This window comes from Rhinolophus sinicus, linkage group LG01 (genome assembly GCF_036562045.2).
Source record: "Rhinolophus sinicus isolate RSC01 linkage group LG01, ASM3656204v1, whole genome shotgun sequence".
Classification (NCBI taxonomy): domain Eukaryota; kingdom Metazoa; phylum Chordata; class Mammalia; order Chiroptera; family Rhinolophidae; genus Rhinolophus; species Rhinolophus sinicus.
In genome coordinates this window covers 140932737-140958929 of record NC_133751.1, presented here as the reverse complement: position 1 = coordinate 140958929, position 26193 = coordinate 140932737, and the positions used below count along the sequence as shown (strand labels likewise).

At 35.3% G+C, this 26193-nt stretch overlaps 1 protein-coding gene across 5 annotated transcripts in view; it reads right to left on the bottom strand.

Annotated features, from left to right (window-relative positions):
* The window catches only part of RIF1 (replication timing regulatory factor 1), a 43269-nt gene extending 19726 nt beyond the window's left edge, over window positions 1-23543 (bottom strand). Inside the window, exons 1-20 of one of the 5 annotated variants that reach the window (XM_019737457.2) lie at window positions 23404-23543; window positions 22918-23031; window positions 22082-22160; window positions 18519-18615; window positions 17464-17591; window positions 17276-17370; window positions 16239-16428; window positions 14366-14458; window positions 12129-12267; window positions 10152-10303; window positions 8605-8722; window positions 7764-7937; window positions 7429-7539; window positions 6725-6787; window positions 6388-6488; window positions 4724-4810; window positions 4020-4093; window positions 3605-3785; window positions 2202-2309; window positions 1717-1866 (exon numbers count right to left, since the gene is read on the bottom strand). In XM_019737457.2, coding sequence (XP_019593016.2) covers window positions 1717-1866; window positions 2202-2309; window positions 3605-3785; window positions 4020-4093; window positions 4724-4810; window positions 6388-6488; window positions 6725-6787; window positions 7429-7539; window positions 7764-7937; window positions 8605-8722; window positions 10152-10303; window positions 12129-12267; window positions 14366-14458; window positions 16239-16428; window positions 17276-17370; window positions 17464-17591; window positions 18519-18615; window positions 22082-22160; window positions 22918-23021 — 2244 coding nt within the window. In that variant the 5' untranslated portion in view covers window positions 23022-23031; window positions 23404-23543. Of the gene's footprint in view, window positions 1-1716; window positions 1867-2201; window positions 2310-3604; window positions 3786-4019; window positions 4094-4723; window positions 4811-6387; window positions 6489-6724; window positions 6788-7428; window positions 7540-7763; window positions 7938-8604; window positions 8723-10151; window positions 10304-12128; window positions 12268-14365; window positions 14459-16238; window positions 16429-17275; window positions 17371-17463; window positions 17592-18518; window positions 18616-22081; window positions 22161-22917; window positions 23282-23403 lie in introns of those variants that run through there. The other 4 variants (XM_074336160.1, XM_019737454.2, XM_019737458.2 and 1 more) reach the window with 4 other exon arrangements.
* Window positions 23544-26193: the final 2650 nt, after the last annotated feature.

The following is a 26193-nucleotide window of genomic DNA, read 5'->3' as shown; positions in this document are numbered from 1 at the left end:
TAAATTGAGAATGAAAGAGCTACGGAAGGCAGTGCTCCCTGATTAACCTGTGGAAACCACATGGAGGGCCAGTACAGATGACAATCTACATACTCATGTAGAAAAAGTGCTTCCTTCTTGATTACAATTACCAGGCAAAGGAAGCCTGTGACTAGTTTGTTAGCAAACCCAGAAAAGAGGGGCTCTCTCTCCTAGATGAGAAAACACACTCCAGCTCCAAACACTGTTCAATGTGAACACCTTTATTGACACATAGGAACAAACGTGAGAACCATACTGTGAAGGAGTGCCAAATACCAACAGAATTAATCCACGAGCAAAAGAGCTAGTAACAGAGAAGGAACCTAACATCCTCAAAGGTAAGAGGAAATCATATCCATTTAAAAACATTAAAAGTAAAAACAAAACCATTATAAAATACCTCAGAATTTAAACTACAAAGAAATGGAAACAGAAATATCAAGCTCCCAGAAAAAGCAGTACTGAAAGCAAAACAGATGTCCAGAAAGAAAAGGTAAAGGACACAGAAGATAAACCCAAAAGGTCTAAAAACCATGTGAGAGTGTACTCAAAAGGACTGAGGAGTACCACCAAAGCAAGGAAATTTTCCTGATGAAGACACAGCTCTTTAAATTGAAGAGCCTATTAAGTATTTAAAAAGATAACTTAAAAAGATGCCCCAGGCCATACCCTGGTGAAAGGTCTACATTCCAAAGAGAAAAATTCTAAAACTTTAAAAAACAAAAAACGACACTAACTTAAGGAAAAAATTAGTATCAAACGATGCATTTTCAACAGAAGCCGGAGTTAATGAACAATAACTTTACTTGAAAGGTCTGTGACAGAAATTTTCTGGAACCTAAAAATCCTAACTAATGAACTGATTACATATTAGATGAGGCGGTATCAGTCATATAAAGCCTCATGGGCAGTTGTAAGCTGTTCAGATTTTTACTCCAAGTGCAACAAAAAGCTACAGAAGTCTTTTAAGTGTGACAAGTTCAAATTTTCATTTTTTAAGTCATTCTGACAAATTCTATCATATCGAAACTACAATAATCAGAATTGTGACAATATTTTTTAGAAAGAGAATACTATAAATGCATTGAAAAAGCTGAAAAGACGGATTTCTACCTCTTGGTAGATACCTGCACTCTTCTCACCAGTGGTAACCACTATCAAAAGCTAGAAATCCATCGTTTCAGATGAAAAAGGAATGCTGCAGAGTAATAAATACAACTGGCAAGAACACTGTATTCATGCACATATCTGAGTATTAATATGTAAATTATGTGTAAATTAAAATGAAGTCTGTTCTAGAATGGTACAGACTAAACTACTGACAGTGTCCTTTTCACAGAGTAAGGGAAAGAAAATGAAAAGGGACCTACGTAAGTCTCCCAACTCCCAAAGGACTGACTTTAATGCTCTAACAGATGTGAACGGCAAGGTCCTTATATTGATAATCTAGGTCACAGGCACAAGTAGGTACACAACAGAGTAGTAAAAGCCCATCACTGTTAGTGGTCCTAAAACATGGAACTTAAGTGTCCAAAAATAAAAAATTTTCCCCCCAAAGCGGTTATTTGTTTTATGTATTACCTTAGTCATTTACAAACTAAAAGCATTAGTAAATGATAGTTTACAAATGTTATTGCTATTTAGTTGAAAAGAATCCTTTAAATACAAAAAAGGTCAGTATCGGGAAAAACTCACTGAAAAGCCTTCATCTTCCAAACTGGACATTATCTTAGACGAAAGCTCCTCACAGCACAAATTCTCTTCTGCAGTTGCCACCAAAGCAGCACAGCGGGCAAATGATCTATATAATTCTGACCAAGTTCTAAGTAAGGTCTTCATGGTGGCCTGATAACAGCAAAAAAAGTTTTAAATGTATATCTACATGTCAAACACTTAATAAAATGCATCTTTAAAAACAGTATCATGTAAGTGTCATAGAAGAGACTAGCATGAGGTAATAAGTTTACCACCCTCACAGAGTTCAAATCGTAATAATGCCACAAAACCAACAATTACTTAGGGTTAAAAGGAATTACTTCTTTCACCATTTCCCTTCTCCCTAATTAAAAGTCATAAGGAAGTCTTATTTTAAGAAAAATTTCTGTTGAAAATCATTATAATGGGTGAAATATTTTCCAAAAACTGCAAATCCCTGAAGTAAAAATTTGAAATTGCCTTACCATTGGGAATTTCTGTACTGAAAAAATATGGTTTATTGGTAAAGTCAATGCACCATAGATGGCACTAAAATTATGTTCTAAGGCATCACCTTGATTCACTTCATTGGTCTGAAACAAGAAAAATACTGGTTAGACAAATTACCATCTAATTCTAGTGTCATAAGTAGTAACATCTTACTATATGTAGTGAGTAGAATTGGGTCCCCCAATGTTGAGACAGATGTTCAAGAGATGATGAACTACTAACATGTGTTAATTACGAATGTGATTTTCTGTGGAAATAGGGTGTCTGCAGATGTAATCACGTTAAAAAAAAAAGTCATATTGGATTACGGTAGGCCCTAATCCAGTAACCTGTGTCTTCTAGGAAAAGGAGGAAGACACGGGAACTTGCCATGTGGAGATGAAGGCTAAGGGAGTAATGCCTATACAAGCCAAGGTTAATCAATGATTGCCCGTGACCACCAGAAGCTAAGCGAGGCTTGGAACAGGGTCTCCCTCAGAGATCCTGCCAACGCTGTGATTTTGAATTTCTGGCCTCCAGAGCTTTAAGATGATAAATTCCTGTTGTTTTAAGCCACCACTTTGTGGTAATTTATTACAGCTCCTCTGGGAAACAATGAACTGTTTTATGTTTTAAGTCCTGAAAAAGAATCACAGAGGTGACTCCCAAAATCTTTTTCTATATACAGAATGTAGCACTCAAGCAAGGACTTAGGAAAAGGGCCTTGCTAACCTTCAAGCAGTGGGAAACTATTTGGGAATGTAAACTTATTTTCTTCCAGAATACGTTTAATGGTGCGCTGCCTACGTAGCCAAAATAAGGGCTCCTGCACTATCACTTAAATTCTTTGGAGTCTTCACTTCACTTGAGAGTTACAGTGAAATGTTTCCCAAAGAACAATACCACTTAAGGATTGATAAAGCAGCTGACAAACCACTAATAATGACAGAACTTGAGCTCCATATCCAGATTACTGATTTAGGGACTACTATATGGCTTCACCAACATGGATTCATTCACCACGGGAATCCTAACACACAGTCTAGTCAAAATGACCATTATTAATCCCCACAGTACAAATACTGAAAGACACCTCAATATAAATATGAGAGTTTATATATATCACATGTGAGCCTTCTGGCTTTATAACGAATATTGGAGAAAACGGTCCGGATTAGTCCCCCTTAAGTTATACTTCCTTGAATAAGGCAGAAATGCAATGAAGAGAAATCAACTAATCTAAAGAGTAGAAAATTAACCAATCCCACAGGAAAGAATTACTTAATATCTTCTATTTAAATTCAAACTTCTATTTATTTCCCCATGTGCTCTAACAAGAAAAAGAAATTCCTTAAATTTGGGGGGATATATAAATATGTAGCAGGCTTTCATATCATACCTGATTAATCAATTCAGTTAATGGTGTGACTATAATACTCCACATTCTCCAGAGATGCTCCTTGTTTTCCAACTGCTTTGCATTTTGATTAATAACATTTAAAACAGAGTCACTGAAAGCTAGTGGTGAAGTTGGACCAGAAAGAACACAACCTACAAGTGTCTCCAGATTAAGAAAAAACCTGAAGAAAAAATTTTGAACCATGCATTAACCTGTACTTTTTGCCAAAATATATTAATTATACTGTAACGAAATACTAAATATAACTGACATGGAAACAAGAAATGCATGTAAAATCTTATTTTTGAATTTTTAATTAAAAAAAAAAGTGATATAGTATGTTAACTCAAAAGAATCTTGTTCATCATATAACCATCTTTCCAAGATAAACACAAATACTTTCAGTTTAAATTACCTCTCATCTTCTATACCATATTCCAAGAAATTATTGTTGAAAATTAATTGAATTAAGAACAAAGCAGGAGTTCCCTAAAAAAAGATGAGAATGTAGTCAATCTTCTTGTTACAAAGAGTGCAATCTTGTTACAGTTGTTTTCTACAATCAATTATGTGAAGCTTGATCCTGTTAAGTTTGAGAAATTTAACTTTTGACATTACTTAGGATATGACAAAAAAAGGTAGCAAATATATTTCCATAAACTACACATAAAAATCAAGCTCTTTATATTTTAACATAGCTGTTCCACCCACACTGAGAAATGCTGAGCGATTCCAGATATAGAAAGAATGCTAACTTAAAACGTGCTGGACCAACAATACCTATATTCTGCAGATATTAAGTACATTTCACCATAATTAAGCCATGTTTAGTAATGAGCTTCCAAAGTTTGTCACAGTAATCAGCACTACTATTACATACAAGCAAACAGAAACCCTTTATAATCCCTGAAAACAGTTCCATTAATAGTGCCATATTTAATTATTTACATTAATCTATTACTATCAATTTTGTCTTTTAACATTATCAGCATATCCGAATCTAATTTAATTCTCTCAAAATTTTACCGTCCAAGTCTCACTATTTTAAGAAAAGGAAATCATAGAACTTTTTTGGGGGTAGGCTAATTTTAATCATATCATTACATTTGAGATACTTGCATTAAGAATATCCATATTAGCAACCTGATACGCTGGTGAACCTAATACTTTCTGAGGAAGTCCTTTAATTGTAATTTCCATGAGGACCTAAGGAAAGATAAAAGGTTTTACTATAGGTTAGCCATAAAAATAGCACTTTACTTAAAAAAAAAATCTAGTAGTACTTACAGCATTTTTAATTTAACAGTTTATTATAACATTCACTAAATACATCCTCATTATTTCAAAAACTTCGAATACAGTAATGTTTATATATTAATGTGAATACATTTGCATTAGTTCAAAAAAGTTCAAATACAGAAATATACAAAATAAAATGATAAAGTGCTTTGTTTCCAGGGATAGTCAATGTGATCAGTTTTGAGTTTATTTTTCTAGACCATATAAATTTTCACATATATAAGTATACCAAGGAACATTAACTTCCTGGGCTGGCTGCCATATTCTTTTATACCATTAGCAATATTATACTGTGAAATACTATGGAACTGACCTTCTTCATCTGATTGTTTGTACTGAGTATTCACATCAATATTTGTAGACACATTCTTAACTGCTGTATGAATGTGTAGTTTATGCAAACATTTTTCTATCAATGCCCTTTAAGTCTATTTCTATCCTTTTTATACTACAAAAAGAAATTCTTCAATGAATTATGTACTCACTAGTGCCTGAAGCAAATTATTTCTAAGGATTGCTAACTAGGAGCTGTGTCTAAGACACACCTCTCAAATGTGACAGAGCTTACCAAACTGCTGCCCAAAAATATTACTATACTGATATTAACCTGGACTATATAAAGTGACATAATATGACAAAAAGGGTTATGTTAGTGAAAACATGCATTCACATATACTCATTTGAAGCAGACACTAATGAGAATAATGAACAGCATTTGTTAACTCATTTTGTTACTGGCCCACAGTGCTCTGCATGTATCAACTCATTTAGTGATAAACACTGTTTTCTCTTTACAAAGATATAAGAGAGTAGATAAAGTGCCCAACTGCACTCAGCTAATAATTAGGCTGACATTCAACCTAGTCAGCTCCAGAGCCCTTGCTACTTAACCACTATGCTCTACTGCCATGATACGCACTGTCACGTACTCTGGAAACAGACTTAGAACTTATACAAGGAAGGGTATAGTTTCCTTCATCTGCAGCTTATTTTGGGAGACTCACTACTATAAAAAGTGTATCTAATTAGCTTTTCCTTTCTCTACTATATAGGATAAAAAAGAAGTTTAATACCAAAGTCACTGTGTTGGTTTAAAAGGCGTTCATTTAAAACAAAAAGTTCCACAAGATTATTACCAGATTTTCAAAAAAATGTACAAAGTAGCAATCAGTGGAGTTTAGCAATCTTATAAAATTAGTATTCATCTGAGTTTCTACAGTTCAAGTTTCATATCCTTCACTCCATTTTCTGTGTAGCTTATATATTTTTTATCACACTGGAAAATTTTTATAGTTGCTGTCATAGCCATTTACTTTATTAAGGTTTCAAATGACTCTAAAGTCAATGAATAGCATTTATTATAGGGCCAAACTGCTGATAAATACTTGAATGTTTTCCTAAATCCTGATCTGTGCAAGAATCTTCAACAGAAAATTCAATTTCAGAGTGTTTTTTAAACTGCAACATATAGGTATTATACTTACCAGTGTTTTCGATACAGGAAATACTTCTGATTTCACTATGGCTTCCAAAGATTTTAATAAAAGGGTCAAAACTTCAGAACCCGGTCTCTCTTTTTTGTTACCTATAAACAAGCAAAAAGAGGAGTGTGTACTTTTAAACATACAAGTACTTTTATGGGTAAAAATATACACTTACGAGCTATGAGAATTAGTTTTTTATTAAATCAAGAAAGTGCTTTGTTTAAAAGTAAAGTCTGGAAGATATGTTTCAAAAAGATTTTAAAATAAATTTTATATATGCAAGCCAAACAATTCACCGAGTGCTATTAAGTCATTGAATCAGTATTACAGTACTTACCTGATTCAACAACTGACTTCACCAAGCTAATTAGCTCCTTCCAAATAGCACTGACAACTGCATCTGTCAAAAAAAGTAACGAAATAGATATGACTAAAGGCACCCGCTTTCATCCTTATACTAAAGAAATTGAGCAATAATTTAGAATATAATTCTCCTTGTAATCAGTTTATAAAACCCTATCACTTCATTGTTAAAGAAATGTGTGTTTTTCAAAGGACTGAAACATACTAGCACTGGGTCATGTAACTACAGTTAATTATTTTCTTTTTTTCATCATCTGTATTTTCTCTATTGAACAACTTTAACTTTTTAGACAAGGAAAAACAAGGTTCAGAAGGATACTTGAAAACTACTAGAAAAAAACTTCCCAGCCAGTTACATAGCAAACTATTTTATTTATGAAATTTCTCCTCATTTGATAGGCTATAGATCATGGGAGTTTAGGTAGATGTTAGTGCAATAGAGCCTGGGATCGAATCACAGCTCCACCACTTACTGTGACTTTGCACAAGCTATTTACATCTCTGCACAACAGAATTTCCTCATCTGTAAAACTAACATAGGAGGTTACTATGGGCATTAAATGAATTATATGTAGAGCTCTTGCAGCACAATCTAGCCAAAAGGTGGCACCATATAAATATTTGCTATTTTATTTGCTTTTTAAACAAATAATTTTTTAAAATTCTTAAAATATTTACCAGAAGCATCTTTTCCAACTGCAACAAAGCTATCATGAACAGCAGTGATAAGTGTATTTGCATATTTGGAAAAAAAAGAAGAGCTGCTGATTAACGGATGTTCAAGTGGCTCTAAAAGAGGGAGGAAAAGAGACAATTATGCAAAACCAACGCTTTATGAAATCAATTTCTCAATATAAAATTTTAGGTGGTCTGACATGTTTTGTATTAAAGACATACTTATTTCATACAGAATTACAGAATATGTTGGCTATGGGGAAAATAACACCTCTCCTCAACCCAATATACTACGTTCTGAACTATTTTAATAACTGAAATATTTTTAAAACAAATACCTAAGTTCAATACAAGTTTGTTTTGCTTAGCAAAATTCAAAACTTCTGGACCCAACAAAAAATGAAGTAACATCTCAAGTCCTAAAAGTTGAATTGAGGGGATTGTGGCCATTCCACTAAAATTCGAACTCAAGCTCATCCGGGTAGTTACAGAGGCTCCATATGGGGAAGCACCTTTAAAACAAACAAATGAGAAGGTTAAGTTACGTAAGCTTACATTAGCTATTGAAACGACTACAGTTTTTAAATTCTTTCAATAAAATATACCTTTAAAAGTAAATAGTGTGTTTCTCAAATAAAAGTTTAAAGTTTTTCTTTAAAACCCACAACAGAGTTCCAATTAATCCTAATTAGGTTAGGAACAAGATTAGTATCACACACCATTAAAGTGAATGTAATTCTCAGGCATTATTACATACCCTGAATTACTAATATGTGGGAATTCCTGAAACTTAAATATAAAAATATGGCTCAGAACAGCCAATAAAATAATAATAGAAAATACATTTCTGTCAATGGTATACATACTAAGCCACATTTCTTACATCTGTTAAGATCTGTTGTCTTTAAGAATAGCTTGAAGATTCTGGTTCTGAAACAAACAGAACTGTCTGTAATGTACCTCACACAATGTACTGGAAAAATGTTGATCTTTTCCAACTACAACAATGCAATTATAGCAGTAACATTAACACATACAGAAAACAGACTATCAAGAACATATAAGGAACTGACAGGAAAGACAAAATTATGAAGTGCTTCATTTTATGTAAATAACACTGAGCAAAGGCTTCACTCCAAGAATCTTTTAAAAAAGATAAAAAACAAGTATGTCTCTTACCTTTGTTTATAGGGGTCATAGGACTTAAGCCTGGAGAAATAGCTATACGAGATGAACTGCCTTGAAGTGAAGTATTACAATCAATGTTTATTGTGCTTTGAATTAGAGGCACACAAACCTATTAGGGTAATAAAAGAAAGTATCTATAAACTGCATAATTTTCGTTTTTTTAGTCTTGTATGATATAGTTAAATTTCATTAAGCAGTTTAAATTCTTTTAATATGTTGAATTTTATTGGCTTTTTCAATGCATAAGTGAAAACTGAAATCTGGAAAAGTGCAAGTTGTTACTACTGTGTTTCCTTGAAAGTAAGACCTGAAAATAAGCCTTAGCATGATTTTTCAGGATGACATACCCTGAACAGAAGCCCTAATGCGTCTTTTGGAGCAAAAATTAATGTAAGACCCGGTCTTATTTTCAGGGAAACACGGTATAACAGTATTTGCCCTACATGCATACTATCTATCAATTTCAGTTCTAAATTCCAGATGGAAAATTATACACATAATATTTGCAAGAAAAATTTATCCAAGTTTTAATGCTATTGGTAGACAGACTCACTGTAAACTTTTTAAAAACACACTAAAAAATATGAACTAAGACAACTTCAAACTCATTTCTAAGATCATTTTAGTACCAGTCAAATCTAGCCAACGAATAAATTATGCCAATGAATTTAACACAACTGGGTAAGATTAGCCTAACAGGTAGGACCTTCTAATGGTAGAATTTGAAATAATTATGATCCCGATTATACATTACTATCAATGTACTATTTCAATTAGTTCATATCCTATCAAGTTTAAAAGGCTTCATGTATTCAAAATTCAAAATTTAAAAAGAACTTGCTAAAAAAATATCAAGTATATTTAAAGCCCCCCTTTCCAAGAATACACTCAGTGCTTATCAGTTATTCATACAGACTAGAAGACAAGGACTAAGGACTACACCCAAAAGTAAAATGTACTCCAAGATGCAAGATAAGCAATAAAGAAATTAAAAAGATAAAAAGTTATCAGAGCTGTCCATTTTTAACAGTAAAAAAATTCAGAAACCAAGGATGGATTAATTGCAAAAACAAGGAGGTATAGATAAGTTTAAGCCTTACAGATAAATGCCAACAAGGATATAAAAATCCAAAGGAATTTGTAAACTTATTTTTAACAGTATTGTAAAGCCATGATAGGATTGAAATGATTGATTAGAAAAAATACAAAAAATAAGAATTAATCCAATTTTGTATCTACCCAGTGTAGCGCTTGACTTCTATTTCAGTTATACTCTAGGCCCTGTGAAATGCCTTTTTAGAAATCTTTCATAATGTCTCTCAAGAATAGATATGAGTGCTTGCTGACTGAAAAGACTTTAGAGGCTCCTTTTCAGACAACTGGAGACTATTTTAAGGGAAATGAACTCAAATTCTATGCCAGGAGAAAAAAAAGATCTTTTATATATTGTGGCCTGCTAACACAGCAAAAATAACACTGAAATATTAGATTTAAGAATATATTTGGAAAAGTATTATAGTCAACACTTGTAATGTTACCTGTTCAAAATTAGCAGGAAGATGAGGTCCAAGTCTCATTAGTAAATACCACCAGACTTCTAGTTTTGTTAGCGCTAGAGCTTCAGTTCTTACATGGATGGAACTCAAAGGCTGCATTAACAATTTCAGTCTTTTCGCACTACATAGTATTTCTTTAAAAAAATGAAATAGGCACCCAGGTTAAAACACTTAAGAGCTAAAGATCAAATTTTAAGAATGAGTGTGCAATAGTCTTGTTTTATCATAGCAAGAGAATAGATTTAAAAAAATTTTATTTTTTAAATCACCACCTCTTGCCGTTCCACCCAAAATTTCCACTTGACAAACTCCTGTACAGCTAGACCACAACACTTCAGAAGGTAACAACAAAAAAAGGAGTAAGTGATATTTATTAAATGCTGTGTCCCAGGGGTGATTTTCCCATAAAAATTAAATCCAATTCTTTAAACGAAATATTTGTATCAAAAGTGTGTACTACATGTGAGACTGGGGATATATTAAAAAAAAAGTCTATGCTCAAGTAACCTACCAAACTTGACAGATTTTTGAAACATCTAAGCCATGTATTTGGTGAAATGACATTCAACATTTCTTACAACTATTCTGCCACTTCACTTTCAATTAACCTTTCTGTAAGAAAAAAAAGTTAGACCACTGTGGAAACAAATTCTCTAATCCTTTTTGAACTCCTACTTATGACTGGAACTCCACAATAAAATCCCTATTGCAAGATTGCCAATTGCCATACAATAATCCATTCTCTTAGTTACAAGACCTGCTTTCACTCAGGATAGTCATAGGTGCCCAATTTTGACTTCTTATCTAGTCTCCTCTTTAGCCATTCTACCCAATGAAACTTAAGTGGCAGTGTATACAGAATTTCTGAAATGCTCATGCTAGATAGTTGGCTCAGCTAGGAAGAAGTTCATTTCTGCTCTTCTGCCTTCCCTCCTTTCTGTAGTCTGCAACTAAGGCACACTGAAGATGACAGAAAGACAGGCATCTGATTCTTAATGACTCTGTGGATCTAGTCACAGGCTCTATAGATCTGGACTTAATCTTCTATAAGCCACTCCTCTTTTATGCTTTAACACTCAACATATATAATTCCAACAGATTTAGTCCTGAACATTGCTTATAGTTCATAAGCAACAACAACACAACAAAGGGGACTTTCCAATTAAAATTGGTACCTGGCAATGCACTTTATCAGTATTTTCAATAAAATTATAGTTAATGCAAATAATCACCTTATAAAACACATTTAAAAGAGGAAGAAAAGAGATTAATGATCTCTGACGGGGAAAATGAAATCAACCTTACTTAGCAGATCTGGTAAATATAGTGTCAATTATACCTAAGATTAATTACCCAGTTAAGTAGGTACTAATACTGACCCACTTCGGGGCCAAATACTCTTTCTTGTTTATCTACCAAATACCTCCAGGGAATAATAGGAGGATATGATTAAAGTAAATCAAAAGGAATCACTTCTATATATTAATGTTAACTCACTATTATTAGGTACAGTTCCAAAGGTCCTGAAAGAAAAAAGTTCATCAGTCACTGATATTTTTATGCCGTAACAATCACAATTGTTTCCTATCATCTATTGGCTATGTGACCCTGGATAAATTATTTAATTTCTTCAAAACCGTAATAAAACCATCTCAGGTCTATTGTGATGATTAAATGAGATAAAGTGCTCCACCAAGTACTGGCACATTCTAAGAAAGCCACAAATGTTATTTTGTCACTTTGGTTTTTTTTTTGAAATAGCTTAAATTTTATAACTGTGATTTTCAGTAATGCCTAGCCTTTGAATTGTGTTTTTAGCTATAAAGTTATTCCCTTGAAAAAAAGATATTAAATAACAAGGTTAAATTTCAATATAAAGTATACTAATCGGAAAAGCTTTTCTCATCTTGCTTAAATAAAAGTCATTTTAAAAAATCAAAATTCTAAAATATTACTTACCAGGATTTAAAGCAAAATTATCTATTAAACTCTTCCAAGCAATAAAAGCTATTTTTTTAATTATGGGTGCTCCACTACGAAATCCCAGTTCTTCCAGCTGTAATAGAGAATTAATGAAACTCCCACTTCGATGCAAGGTCTAAAAAAGAAAAATCAAATCATTAAACAGTTATTCACCTGCCTGAAACAATACATACAGCAGAATTATCATTCATTGGTCTAATTCAGTTTTAGCTATGTAAAGTCTTAGGAATTTAAAATTTCAAAAAATATTCCGTATGAATTCTGTATACACATCCAACATTCAAGATTACAAAATAGAAAGCTCCATGAAGCAAATACATAACGCAGAACATTTCTAAACAGAAAATTAGGAAGGTAAGATAAATCCCAAATTTAACCAACATAATATCAAAAAGTGTATCTATATAAAAAAATAGATTAAAGAAAAAATAGAAATGTTGAACCCTAAAACTAATAAAAACAGTATTTTCAAATATACTGAAAGAGGCAGGAAAAATGGTTAAGGGGAAAATGGATAAATGACAGGTAAACATGAATCCCAAGAGGAAAAGTGCATAGAAAGATAAAATATTAGTAGTTCCAAGTGGCTATAAACCACATATAATCTGAAGAATACAAATAACAAAAAAAACAAACCCTGGCTTAGAAAATCACAGTGAAGCCACAAGACAGCTACTAGAGCTAATAAAATCAATGCAACAATGTTGCAGCATACAAGATCAACACACAAAAATCAGTTGTGCCTCTACACATCTGCAACAATCTGAAAAGGAAGTTAGGAAAGCAATTCCATTTACAATAGCACCTAAAATTAACTCAAGAGATAAATCTAATCAAGGAGGAGAAAAATTTGTGCAATAAAGGCTATAAGGCATTGCTGAAAGAAATTTAAAGAGACCTAAATAAGTAGTAAACTATCCCATGTTGATGGGTAGAAAGATTTGTTATCATTAACAGGTCAATATTACCCAAAACAATCTACAGATTCAACACAATCTCTCTCAACATTCCAACAGCCTTTTCACAGAAAAGTCAATCCTCAAATTCAAAATGGAATTGCAAAGAGCTCCAAATAACCAAAAAAATTTTGAAAAAAAAAAACACCATAAAATAAAGGCGAAGGACTCACACTTCTTTGACTTCCAAACTTACTACGGAACTACAGTAATTAAAACATATGGTAGTGGTATAAGGACAAACAGAATAATGGAATAGAAGCCTTAAAAGTAAATCCTTGTATATACTGTCAACTTTTACAAGGGTGCCAAGACCATTCAATAAGGGAAACACAGTCTCCTCAACAAACAGTGTTAGGAAAATTGAATATTCACATGAAAAAAAAATGCTGGACCCTTCCTTGCCTTATATACAAAAACAAATTCAAAATGGGTCAAAGATCAGAATTTATGAACTAAAACTATAAAATTCCTAGAGAAAACATAGGGAAAATTCATGACACTGGATTTGGCAATAACTTCTTGGATATGACACTAAAAGCACAGGCAACAACCACAAAAATTTATCTGATGTATATTGTATTTCATCAAAATTAACTTTTGTGCATCCAACGATACTAACAAGAAAGCGAAGAGAAAAAAAAGTAAAGACAACCCACACTATGGGAAACATACTTGCAAATTATGTATCTGATAAAGGATCGATGTGGTGCATGACTGTGTATTGTTAATTCACTAACATTGATCTCATGGCCAACAGCATTCTAATTCATGCCTGGACAATGCTTATCTAATACCCAGCTTTTCTCCATAAGGCACATCAGTCTTCCTGTACTTTGGAAACATACACCGCACTTCAGCACTATGCTTAGGGGCCATTAAAAACCACCAAGAAAAAACACAAAATGTCAAAAACGTGGCACTATATGAATCACCAAAAGGACATTTGTTTAAAGGACACTGAGAGCTGAAACAAAAAGGCAGAGAGCATAATCTTACTCAATGTCAGCTGGGAACATATGCACTGGGGAACTCTCAAATTTTTTTGCCACTCTACGTGTCTGTTATACACACTAGTAATAACTTTAGGAAATTATATACCACAAGTATTTATGTTTGGTTTACAAATAAATTTTAGTGAGCAGGTGAATTGGTATACATGGCATGACGAATGAAAATCGACTATACTATGTAGAATTAAGAAATGAAAGGGTCTGGCATGTAATACTGTGATCTGCTCTTTAACTGTGGACTTACCTTCCCAAGAAGTTTGACAAACAAAGGCCATAATTTTAAAACGTAAGTCTCATTTTTACTCATAAATAGCTTTTGGAGTTCTGAAAGTAATTTCTGCAAATAAAAGCAAAAATATTTACCAAAAGGACTCTTGAAAAGAAAAAAAAAAAGTATTATCAAATTGGCTGATTGTCTCAGCCAAAAACTATTTACCCAAATAATACCCAATGTTTTATTAGGGAAACTTGCATGCATATATAACAAAGCTAAGAGTTTTATAATAAATGTCCAAATATGAATACCATTAATTAACATTTTACCATGTTTCCTCGAAAATAAGACCTAGCTAGACCATCAGCTCTAACGTGTCTTTTGGAGGAAAAATTAATGTAAGACCCGGTCTTATATAAGACCCAACTTTGTAATAAAATAAGACCAGGTCTTAAAATAATTTTTGCTCTAAAGACGCATTAGAGCTGATGGTCCGGCTAGGTCTTACTTTCAGGGAAACACAGTACTATGCTTACCTTATCACATATCTGGCCATTCTCCATCTATCAATCCAGCTTAATTTTTTATTTACCAATATTCGTTCCTCTAAAAACTCCAGCATGCATATCATTAAATAGAGTTCAAATGATAATGTTTTAACTTCTCTCTCTAGTTAACTTTAAAAATACATTAATAGGTTCATGCATAACATACCTGAGAAAATTTTAGTTCAAATTTGTAAAGAATTTTACATATGCTCTTAAAAAATAAACTTACCAGAGTAAAAAAAAAAAAAAAAAAAACTTACAAAGACAAGAGACACTTTATTAGACTCCAAATATAATCATGGAGTAATTTTAAAAAATGAACAAACAAAACCCCAGGTTTAAGAATCGGGAAGGCTCCCTTGCTGCCTGAATCATTACGGAATCCCCTGGTTTCCCTGCTCCTATTCAATCCCCTCTAGTCTTCTCTGGATATAGCCAGAGGGATCCCTTTAAAACCCGTGTCAGTACATAATCACTCCTGGCCTCAAAACCTTCAAATATGGTTTTCAATGTAACACAAGTGAAAACCAAATGCCTTACGATGACCCCCAAGGCCCTATATGATTTGGCCCTGCTTCTCTGAAATCATCTCCTACTCCCCTCACCCTCACTCATTATCATACTGCCCAGTGTTCAGTGAACACAACCATCAGACTGGGGCCATTTGCTCTCATGGTTCCTCCATATAGCTAACTCCTGCATCATCTTCAAATCACTATTCAAATATCCCATTTGTTTTTCTTCCCTGACCACCTCACCCTTCCTCTCCAATGACACACTCCAGCCAGTCCCTGCTGTTCTCCATAATCCTCATCACTTACTATACTATGTACTTCATTATTTCCCCCATTAGAAAATAAGCTCCACAAGTTCTCTTTGTTAATATACACTGGTATGGTCAGTGTCTAAAACAATGCCCAGAATATAACAGGTGCTGGATAAACATTTGTTTTAAGAACAAAGGCTGAAAACCTAAAGCCCAATAACTTTAGGAAATTATGCACACTAGATGCACTTATGTACATTAAATTTATATATATTGGTGTTATGCTACCATCACCCAAACAGTACTGAATTAGTTAATGCTCTCCCTTTTCCAATAATGCAATCCCTTTCAATCACCATTCATTGGGGAATGAAGTAAAATGCCTGGACCATAATAATACTGAATCGACAGTTTCTCCCCTTATTGCAATGTAGGAACAGTATGCCTACACTAACTTAAGCAATTCTTTGTTTTAATTCAAAGAGGAATTTCCTAGACCATAGTACATTTACTCCAACATGAGCCCTAAGTTTGATGCAGAACATTACAATGCAGTCCCCAAAAACTCCTTACATAAAGTAATACTTACGGTAGTCATAAGCTGCTCCGTGATAGGTGCTATTTCTTGTTGTTTCTGAAGCAACAATGGCATTCCCATCTCTAGAGCAGTAGCTCCCCGCAGATGTACCTTTTGGGCTGAATGAACCACTAAAGGTATGACCAGTTTTGCCCACCTAATTGACTCTTCTCCCATTTGAATTGGGGCTTGTTCAATTAACCTGTAATAGAAAAATCAATGAATAAATTAGTTCGACTTCACCTTCTATATCTAAACTACCAGGAAAATAAGCAACACACAGAAATATGCATAGTTTAATCCGTTTACTTTAGAATATATATATGTATATCAATACATGCAAAAAATATCTAATTTTTAGATTTCTGTACTATTTTTATAAATTTTTAAAATAACATATTGTCTTCATATTGAAATTTCTAAATACTAATGATTTTATACAATTAAATTCAATGTTCTCATAGGAAAGGCCAGCCAGAGAACTATGATATAATGTGAGTATCAATCAGGGCATCAAAATACTAAGTAGTTAAAGCAAAGAGCCAACTACTAAATAAAACTTTAAAACAGAAGTAAAACAAAGCATATCAATAAATAGTTTGTGCTGTTAGCATGTCCATTACAAAGAACAGGAATGGGTAGGAAGAAGGTAGGGGATTTTCTTATTCTCCCATCTGCTGCTAGGCACTGTTAATAACTTCTTAAATACCCCTACTGCTCGCCTGGGAGTCTACATTATTTTTTAAACTCTTGCAAAAGCTGTAACACAAATAATTTTTAAAACCAGAACTGTGTTAATAGGAGCGGCCTAACCAAGACCTTATTTTTTAAGACAAACTCAGTAAAAATAAGCAAAGAAACCTACTAACTAATGCACATGGACTTTCCTTCTTCTTCCTGTTCCCTTTTCTCTTAAGACTTTTAGTCTAGAAGACTTTTCCTTCTTTTAATGTCTAACTCAAATTTAAGTCCCAAAACTCCACCCATTGAAGTAAATTCTAAATTTACTGACACTATTCTTCCAATGTGCACAGCATCCAAATTCATACCTTATGATAACATTTAATGCTTCATAATCAACAACAGCAGAACGCATCTCTCCTTTATTAAATATTACTTCTAATGAATCAATTATATTGGATACCTAAAAGACAGAACCAAATAAATATAAATCAAGTAAGCCTGAACTTTTTAAATGGCATATAGTTAAGAAGACATACAGAAAAACTGTACTCACTGCTTTGCCAACAACTTCAGTGGGAAATGTCTGCTTGGATATCACCCAAAGTGCTCTGGTACGTACATTTTTGTCTGAACTCTTAACAATATCACTCAATTTTGAAAGCAGTTCTTGAATGTTTGTCTCTGAAAAACAAGCAGCTTTAATAATGCAGAACAGTTTACATCCTTTAAAATCTCAAACATAAAAATAGAAAAACATACTATATTCTTTTTTGCAAAAAATTAAATGCATATCCAGAGAGAAGGACCAGAGAATTGATGCTGACATAAAACTTCTTCCCAAAACACAGAAATAGCTAAAATGGGAAGGAATACTGAGAGAAAACAGAGAGTAGGCTTCAAATCAGATATTTTGTGCAACTGAAGCAATTTTATAGGTCTTGATAATAGGTTTGAACACACAAGACAATTTTGGGCAACATATTATGAACTCTACATCTCTGCTCCAAAATGAACTCTTACCTTTGCTGCTAACATTTTATATATATATATATATATATATATATATATATATATATATATATATAAAGAACAAAAGAAAAAAAGATAGTAACAACTTTCTGACATCTTTAGTCTCTATTCCCAATTTCTCCGCTCTAAAGATCACCTCTCTAGGTCCTTTACTAACTACAGAGCAACAATTAAGATTAGTTGAAAACTTACGAACTATCATGTCCTGTGTTTTCCTTATTGCTTTTAGTTCCAAACCATCCCACTACGTAAAAGAACTTTTTAATTCAGCATACTCCTTAGTGCATATGCTTAGAGTAAATAAATGACCATCTAAATTATTGACTTCCAAAGCAAATGTGTTTTACAAAGTTCAGTTTTCATAGCAATTATTTTTAAATAGACCCATTTTCTTTTAAAGCAAATTTTATAATTAAAGTTAGAGCAATGCCTAAGAAAAAGAAATTTTCCAACGATGGTGATCTAAATATTTATCAAAAGCAAATCCTAAACTGTTATGAATCTAATAGAGGTAACAGTACTTTTAACAATATCAAAAGTTTATACTTACAAACTCCTAAAAATATTAAGTCAAACTACCTGATAATCCTGTAGCAATTTTGGGATTATACAAGCAAAACCCCAATGCTTGTAGAGCAGCACAACTGAGCTCTGAGTTTTGACTGGAAATGTGAGTCTACAAAAAAAAATAAAAATCACATTTGTTACAAATGACTAGATTGTGAATCAACTTTAAGAGCAAAACTTGATTAAAAAACAAAATTACATTTTAATACAATCAATGAACAAATCTTTGAAAGTAGATAAAATAAAGTAGGAGTAAGATAAGGAGGCCATGTATATAGCTTAGGGAAACTAGATAGAGATCAACTAAATAAAGAACATTTTTCTTAAAAGATAAAGAACATCTCCACAGATCTGAAAGCAAAGAAAAAGCAGCCAGTGGAAGATGCTGAAGACACTAGACAGGAAATAAATAATAGGAGCAAAGCCCTTCCAAAAGGTAAGCAGAAGACTCAAACACAAAAGCTGACAAACTAGCATTAGAGTAGAGTGACACTGCTAAGATAGAGAGGGAAGGGGTTGAAATGTAACATTACTAAGTAAAGTGCTAGGAGCTTTAAACATCTCATTTTATTTTATTTTTTTGTGGAAAGAAATGCAAAGTTAGTCAGAATGCCAGCATTCTGTGAGTACGGTGGACACCTGTCCAAAATCCACCCCCCACATTATCTCAATCTTAAAAAAAAAATCCCTGCTTCATAGACAGGAAAATTTGAATTCATGCCCATGTGGAATTCAAAGCCCAATCCATTTATGTATGTAAAAGCTATCTAAACCTGTCAAAGATAGTCCTGCTATATCCCCCAACACCACGTTACTTGTCATCTTGTGTCTTTCTTGATACCATTTCCCATTCCAGTGATTTATGTGCAAATCCCCTCATTTCTCTTAATCAGATATCCAAGGGGTCCTCGGCTATTTGTTACTCTTAAGCAGGAAGAATTAATGTTAGTAGTCAAAAATATAAACAGGCACTTCCTAGGGCACCCCTTTTATAATTAATCAAACAAAAACCAAACTCTGGAGTATAATGGATATTCAATAAGTCAGTTCAGACAGGCACAAACAGACAGTCTTAAACACTTAAAGACTTTGAAAGCTACTACTATTGCGTGGATAATAGCTAGCATGTCTGCAATCAACTTTTATTAAACATATATTGCCTGGAAGTATTCCTTAACAGTGGTCTTTTCTTCAAAAATTCTGTGGTTTTATAGAAACAATACTAACAGAATTCTAAACAGCAACCAGATATACGTTATCTTCTACCTAGTATGTATGGTTCTTGTTCTGAAGGAATTCAAATATCCTGTCAGTGCTTAGTAATTCACACAGAAAGCTTGTTGATTGTCCTATCACTAATCACCCAGGTGCTTCTAAATAGTCAAATTTGCAGGGAGTCAAAGTTATACGTGAGGGGGGCGGGGGGTGGGGGGTGGGAGGGTAAGGGGGATCGAATATATGGTGATGGAAGGAGAACTGACTCTGGGTGATGAACACACAATGGGATTTATAGATGATGTAATACAGAACTGTACACCTGAAATCTATGTAATTTTACTAACAATTGTCACCCCAATAAATTTAATAAAATAAAAATTTAAAAATTAAAAAAAAAAAAAAGTTATACGTGGATTTTAGACTTTGTGGGGCAAGAGGGGGTCCATGTCTCTAACCCCTGCGTTGTTCAAATGTCAACCGTAATTATTCATCAGGCATTTTATCTACAAACCCTATTAACAAACAGTGCAACTTGACTCAAAATGCATGCAATTGAGTTCCTGATCCTATACACTGTCAAATACTAAATACACAGGGTGCCAAAAAAATGTATACACATTTTAAGAAAGGAACTGTATTAATTGTAATACTCAATATATACCAATAACAAAAGATAAATACAAGTCACATTTGACTTCTGCAATTACAAGAGATGCTCCAAGTGGTTACCATCAGCGTCCAGACACTTCTGATGACGGCGAACTACTGCTTGAGCACAGATAACATCTCTTAAACAGTGTGTACATGTTTTTGGCAGCTGCTATATGAACACGCATGTCTTCATCACATCAACTACAGTGAGGTGCCGCTTAACGACAGGGATTATATATCCTGAGAAATGCGTCGTGAGGCGATTTCATTGTGCAAACATCATAGAGTACACTTACACAAATCTAGATGGTATAGCCTATTGCTCCCAGGCTACAAGCCTGTACAGCATGTTACTTGTATGAAACACAAAGTTAAATCAAGCACAAGAGTAGATGATGTGATCAAGACACTGTAAGGGCAAGATATGTGAGGCTGTTGCTGGCTTAACATGGCGGCATAATGTTTTACAGGAGGCTTTTTAAAAAATAGGTAGAAAGACTACACTCTACAATAACAATCTAGTATAGTAAATACATAAACCAGTAACAGTCATTTATTACCATTATTGAGTATTATGTACTGTACAATAGCTGTATGTGCTATACTTTTATACGAGTGGCAATGCAGGTTTGTTTACGCCAGCATCACCACAAACACGTGAGTAATGTGTTGAGCTATAATGTTATGAGGGCTATGATGTCACTAGGCCATAGGAATTTTTCAGCTCCATTATAATCATAGGGGGGGGGGGCCCACTGTTACACATTCGGTCAGTCCAAGCTGTTCACCAAAACATCGTTATGAAGAGCATGACTATTCTGCTGGGACGCAGAACATGGTAATGAAGAAAAACAGAACAATAAATAATACCATTAATACTATTTAATACTACTGTCTTGAACCACTTACTATAAAGTCCCTGCTTACGTGATCAAAAAGCACTGATGACTGTAACAGGAATACTTAAGGACAGACAATTCCTCCAATGCCTCAACATTTAGCCAGAAATCATCATAAAATGTGTATCTTGATAGATTACTTCTGTTTAAAAGCACAAAAACAGGATCATAAAAATATCTCAAAGGGACTTTGGAGATTGAGTTCAACCTCTTCATTCTACAAACCAGGAAATTAAAAGCGCTAAGGAAGGTCACAAAGACACCGCAAGTGAGGACCAGAACATAGGTTCTCAGTGTGAGGTTGAACTATACCTCCTTCCTACAAATAAGCAAAGAAGCTTAATAATGGTTTTTTAACCAGGCAAGATTAGCAAAAACTGAGAGTGAAGATTTAAAAAATGAATGTTACCCACAGAGTACACCCAAGACAAAATTAAATTAAGAGCAAAGGTATTGGATTCAAATGGCCACAGGCAACTTTAGGCAATTACACCAATCTCTTCAGCAAAGAGGGATTAAAGAGTAACCTCACAAGGAGGTGCAGGATGAGGTGAGAAGAAAAAATGTTAAGATAATTGAGAAAAACTGATACACTGTTTAAGTTTCAAATAGTATTAGGTTGGTGCAAAAGTAACTGCGGTTTTTGCAATTATTTTCAACCTTTTAACCCGCAATTACTTTTGCACCAACCTAATACTGTAATAATCCTATTATTTTATTTTAGGTTCAACACTTTTATGAGTAAACTGGTAAAAAACTTTTTTCCCACAAGTATAAAACTATTTAATAAACAACAGAGATACATACCTTTAAAACATTGTTTAACTGATGAAGTTTTTTCTCAATTTCTGCAATGACTTCTTTTCCATCTTCTCCAGTAATACGACTTAAAAGCAGAAAGAACATAAATTTATGCAAATAGCAGATAAGAAAAGGTATCATCACTCCCTAAAATGCTTGCATAATTTTTTAAAGTTTATGTTACAATCTTGGCAAATTAACTACCCAGTGCTTAAGATAGTTAAGAATATATAGCACATATAACGCAATATACATCTGAAGCAAAAAATTCCTCAGAATACCTTTTGCAACCACAGTGCACGTTTCGTTAGTTTCACTATGTGAAGAGGGAACAGAGAAAGAAATCTATCCCTCGTTACAAATTTACTACATTTTTATCATTTTCTACCACTTGTTATCCTATCCCAGCAATTTCCCAGTAACTGCAAAAAACTGTTTTCAGGGGGGAAAAAAGATCACGAAGCATTCACAAATAAAATAAAACTCGAGTTATTGCTATTTTTTTAAAAAAATCTGGATATTGCCATATCGTCCCAATACATAGGCGACTTACACAGAAAACCACTCCTAAAGCATGCCTACTTCCAACCAAACTCTTTAATCCTTCGATTGCAAAACAGAGAAGCAGGCTTCCTCATTCCCCATGTACACCTTAGGCAATGCAGCGGCTGCATAACGTCACTTAGCAGCACCCACCCCCAGCCCTCGCACAAGCCCGCGACCCCAGGGTCCTCACAGCTGCCCGACTTCTAAAATACACAAACTTTTTTGGTGCCCCACCCTAACCACCTCCTCCCCAAGACCCACCAGAACACACCCCGGCTCCACTCCGAGTCCCTCACCTGGTTAGAGCAAGGTAAGCGTCGGTCTGCTCCTCATTGGAAGCGGAAGGGTCTTCCAAAGTCTCCAAGAGCGGCGCGAGGGGGCTCTGACCCGGGGCCGTCATGTCGGCCACCCTGAGGCACCGACCGGAAGAGGGGAAGAGCCAATGACCGATGGAAACAGCCCCGCGGTGGCCCAGCATGATTCGGGGTCCCAGATCCCCGCGTCCGCCCAGGCTTCATAGCCCCACCGATCACATCCACGCCCCTGGCGCACGAACCCAAGACCCTAACCTCCTCCTACGCCCCGCAACACGCATCCAGGCCCACGCAGCGCTCCGGCCCAGGCCCTCTCCCGCCACCACTTTCCCGGGCAGCTTTCAACAGGGGGAGGAGACCGGCGTGCGGCGGGAGGAGCCGGGAGAACTAGGCATCTCGCCGCGAGGGGGCAGAGGAGGCGCAAGACGGAAGGTTCCCCGCAGCCTAGCACAGTGATCCGATTTTTACCCGCACGTATGAAGATCAGCACTGCGTCCTCTTCGCCGCCGCCCTGCAGCACCCGTACGCAGCCAGCGCGCTACTTTCCCGGCTGGGACTGTTTACTCACGCGTGCAGCGCGCGCCCTCCTCGGCCAAGATGGCGGCGGGGGCGGGCCCAGGAGTGCGCGGGAGTAGGCAGGCCTGGCGGGAGAGGCTCGAGCGGATCCAACAGGCAGCCGCGCGCCGAAGTCATCGATCGCCTGCCCTTCCCGCCCGCTGCCCAGCCCGCCGCTCAGGGCACACCTTGAGGGAGGAGGTGTCCTGGCCTAAATTTAACCGGGGAAGGACTTGAAATTCAAAAATGTGAATGAGTCGCCCAAGTTCACCCGACTAAAGTTAGTAGATCTTCAGACCGTTCTCAAACTCCAAGTCCAGTGCTTGTTGAAGTATTAGCAACAAATCATTTCTCACGAGGAGATAGGTAACTGCACTGTAATGTTTGACGAAGAGTTGCGTCTAGATTGGCCTAGATTACAACCCTAGTTCTGTGTGGCCTTAGCAAATTAATCAACCATTCTATGCCTCAATTTCCTCCTCTGTAAGGTAGGGATAATAATAGTACCTAGGTCAGGTGAAAGTGAAGTAGGAAAAGGTGGAAGAGGCCAATAACTTCTCAAGTATACATAACAATGGCCCGGGGGTATTCACGATTAAACTTTAGATTTCTGGGCCCCACCCTTAGACATTGTGATTCAGTAGATTGGGTAGCTCCTCCCAAGGATCTATTAGGTTGGTGCAAAAGTAATTGCGGCTTAAAAAGTTAAAAGGCAAAAACCACAATTACTTTTGCACCAACCTAATACATTCTATTAGGCCCCAGGTGTTAAAGGTTGGGACTTCCCACTGGGAAAACTGCTGTAAACCCTTAAGGAAAGTCAGTTCTTACTATCAATATGCTGCTCCCCTTTTCGTAGGTGTCAGAATGCTCAACACAGCGCACAGGACTGTATCCACTTTAAACCAGGAATCTAAGGCCCAGCAGCAACTGGTCCGTACACTCTGGCCTCAGGGATCCCTGGCACCCGGCTTGAGTCTCCGCTTACCCACACACAGTACAACTGTCAGCTCCAAAGTTCAGGGCTGTTTTGCTCTTTCACTGTTATCTGCACCTAGCAAAATGTCTGCTAAACCAGCACTGGATACATAACATATTTCTTAAAAGAAGAAAACCAAGGACGAGAGGGAAGGAAACATGCAAGTTCTTGTGAGCCAAGCTATGGACGTTCCTGGGTGTTGCTGCAGCGCTTAAGGTGTATGTTTGGAATGAGGAAGCCTGCATGTGGCCACCATTATTTCCAACCTTACCCCCACTAATGCCGGTTTCTGAACAGTCTGTCAGGATCTCTAACTTTTCTCTGTCTTTGAAGGTCTATGTTTTGCCTTGTGTTTAGCACATTAATTCAAATTTTCAAGTGTGATGAAAGAGTCAACTAAAATCATACCTTTTTCTGAAATCCTTCCCTCTACTCTAGCCTCATAGAGAATTATCTGCTTCCTCCTCCATGCTGACATAGCTCTTTGTACATAAATCTGTTAAAAAGAATATCTCATTAATTTATTACTGTTTGGTTATATACCTCTACCCCTACAGTGGCAGCGTTGAGGTTAGCCTGAGGGGAATTAGTTACAGCCACAATCTCATTCAGTGCCCCTCCCTGTTCTTTGGTATTTTCTCAAAGTGCTAAGAGATCTAAAGTGCTAAGAGAACAGTCAAGACATAATCCGCTTCCCTACACAGACCCTTCTCCATACCCTTCCAACCAGATTGCTACTCCCAAACTTCTCTTTTATAGAAATTCTGGAGCCGCCACCACCATCTACATGCAATAACTTCGTAGTATCTGGCACTCAATAAATATATTTTGAATTAATTTGTTCACGTATTATTTCATCCATCTTTTCATCTATTCGTTTAACTAATACATGATTTCTATCTTCTTTGCCTTGCCAAATCTTATATCTCTTTTTCTTCTCAGAACATTTTCAGGAGGAAAAGCCTTACACCTTCAATCCAATGCTCCTTTCTAACTTCCCCATTCTTGTCTTTAACCACATATCAAATATCACAGCAAATATCAAACTTATAATCATCCGTCTAGCAATGACTCCTTTCTCCTACTTGTCCCCTAACAGTCCTAATGAGTCTTCCTACCTAATAATTCTTGGATCTCTCCACCCAGTGTCTACCTAGAATCCCAATTTATAGCCTAAATGTTTCATTTCAAGATTATAACGTGTTTTTTTTTAACTGCTTTGTATTGAATGCTAGATGCTTTATATACATTATATCATTTATTCCTCACAAAGGCTCTAAGATGAAGTACTTTTCAAGGTTTACAAATAAGCACGTGAAGCTTAAAGAGTAAAATAGAGAACTTTAATATAGTCATGTGTAACTCCAAAACTTATCTATTTAAGCTATATTTATTTATCAATGTTAATGAGCTCTACCATGCATAGAGCACTGTAGTGGTATAGTTTTCATGGTATATTTACTCTTGAATATTGTAAAAAAAAATTCAATATAAAGAGTCCTATGGATGCTCACTACCTAAAGGACTCCTATAATAATTCATTTAGTAAAATAAAGCGTCCGTCTATAATCCAAATTACTGGACTTAATGCAGTGAAGCCAGCTTTGGAGTCAGATACATGAGGACTCAAGTACTGGCTCTGCCACTGTGCAACTTAAAATCTTTCAGGAAAATGCTTAGCTTCACCATGTCTGCATTGATAAAATGAGAAGAAAAGCACCAGC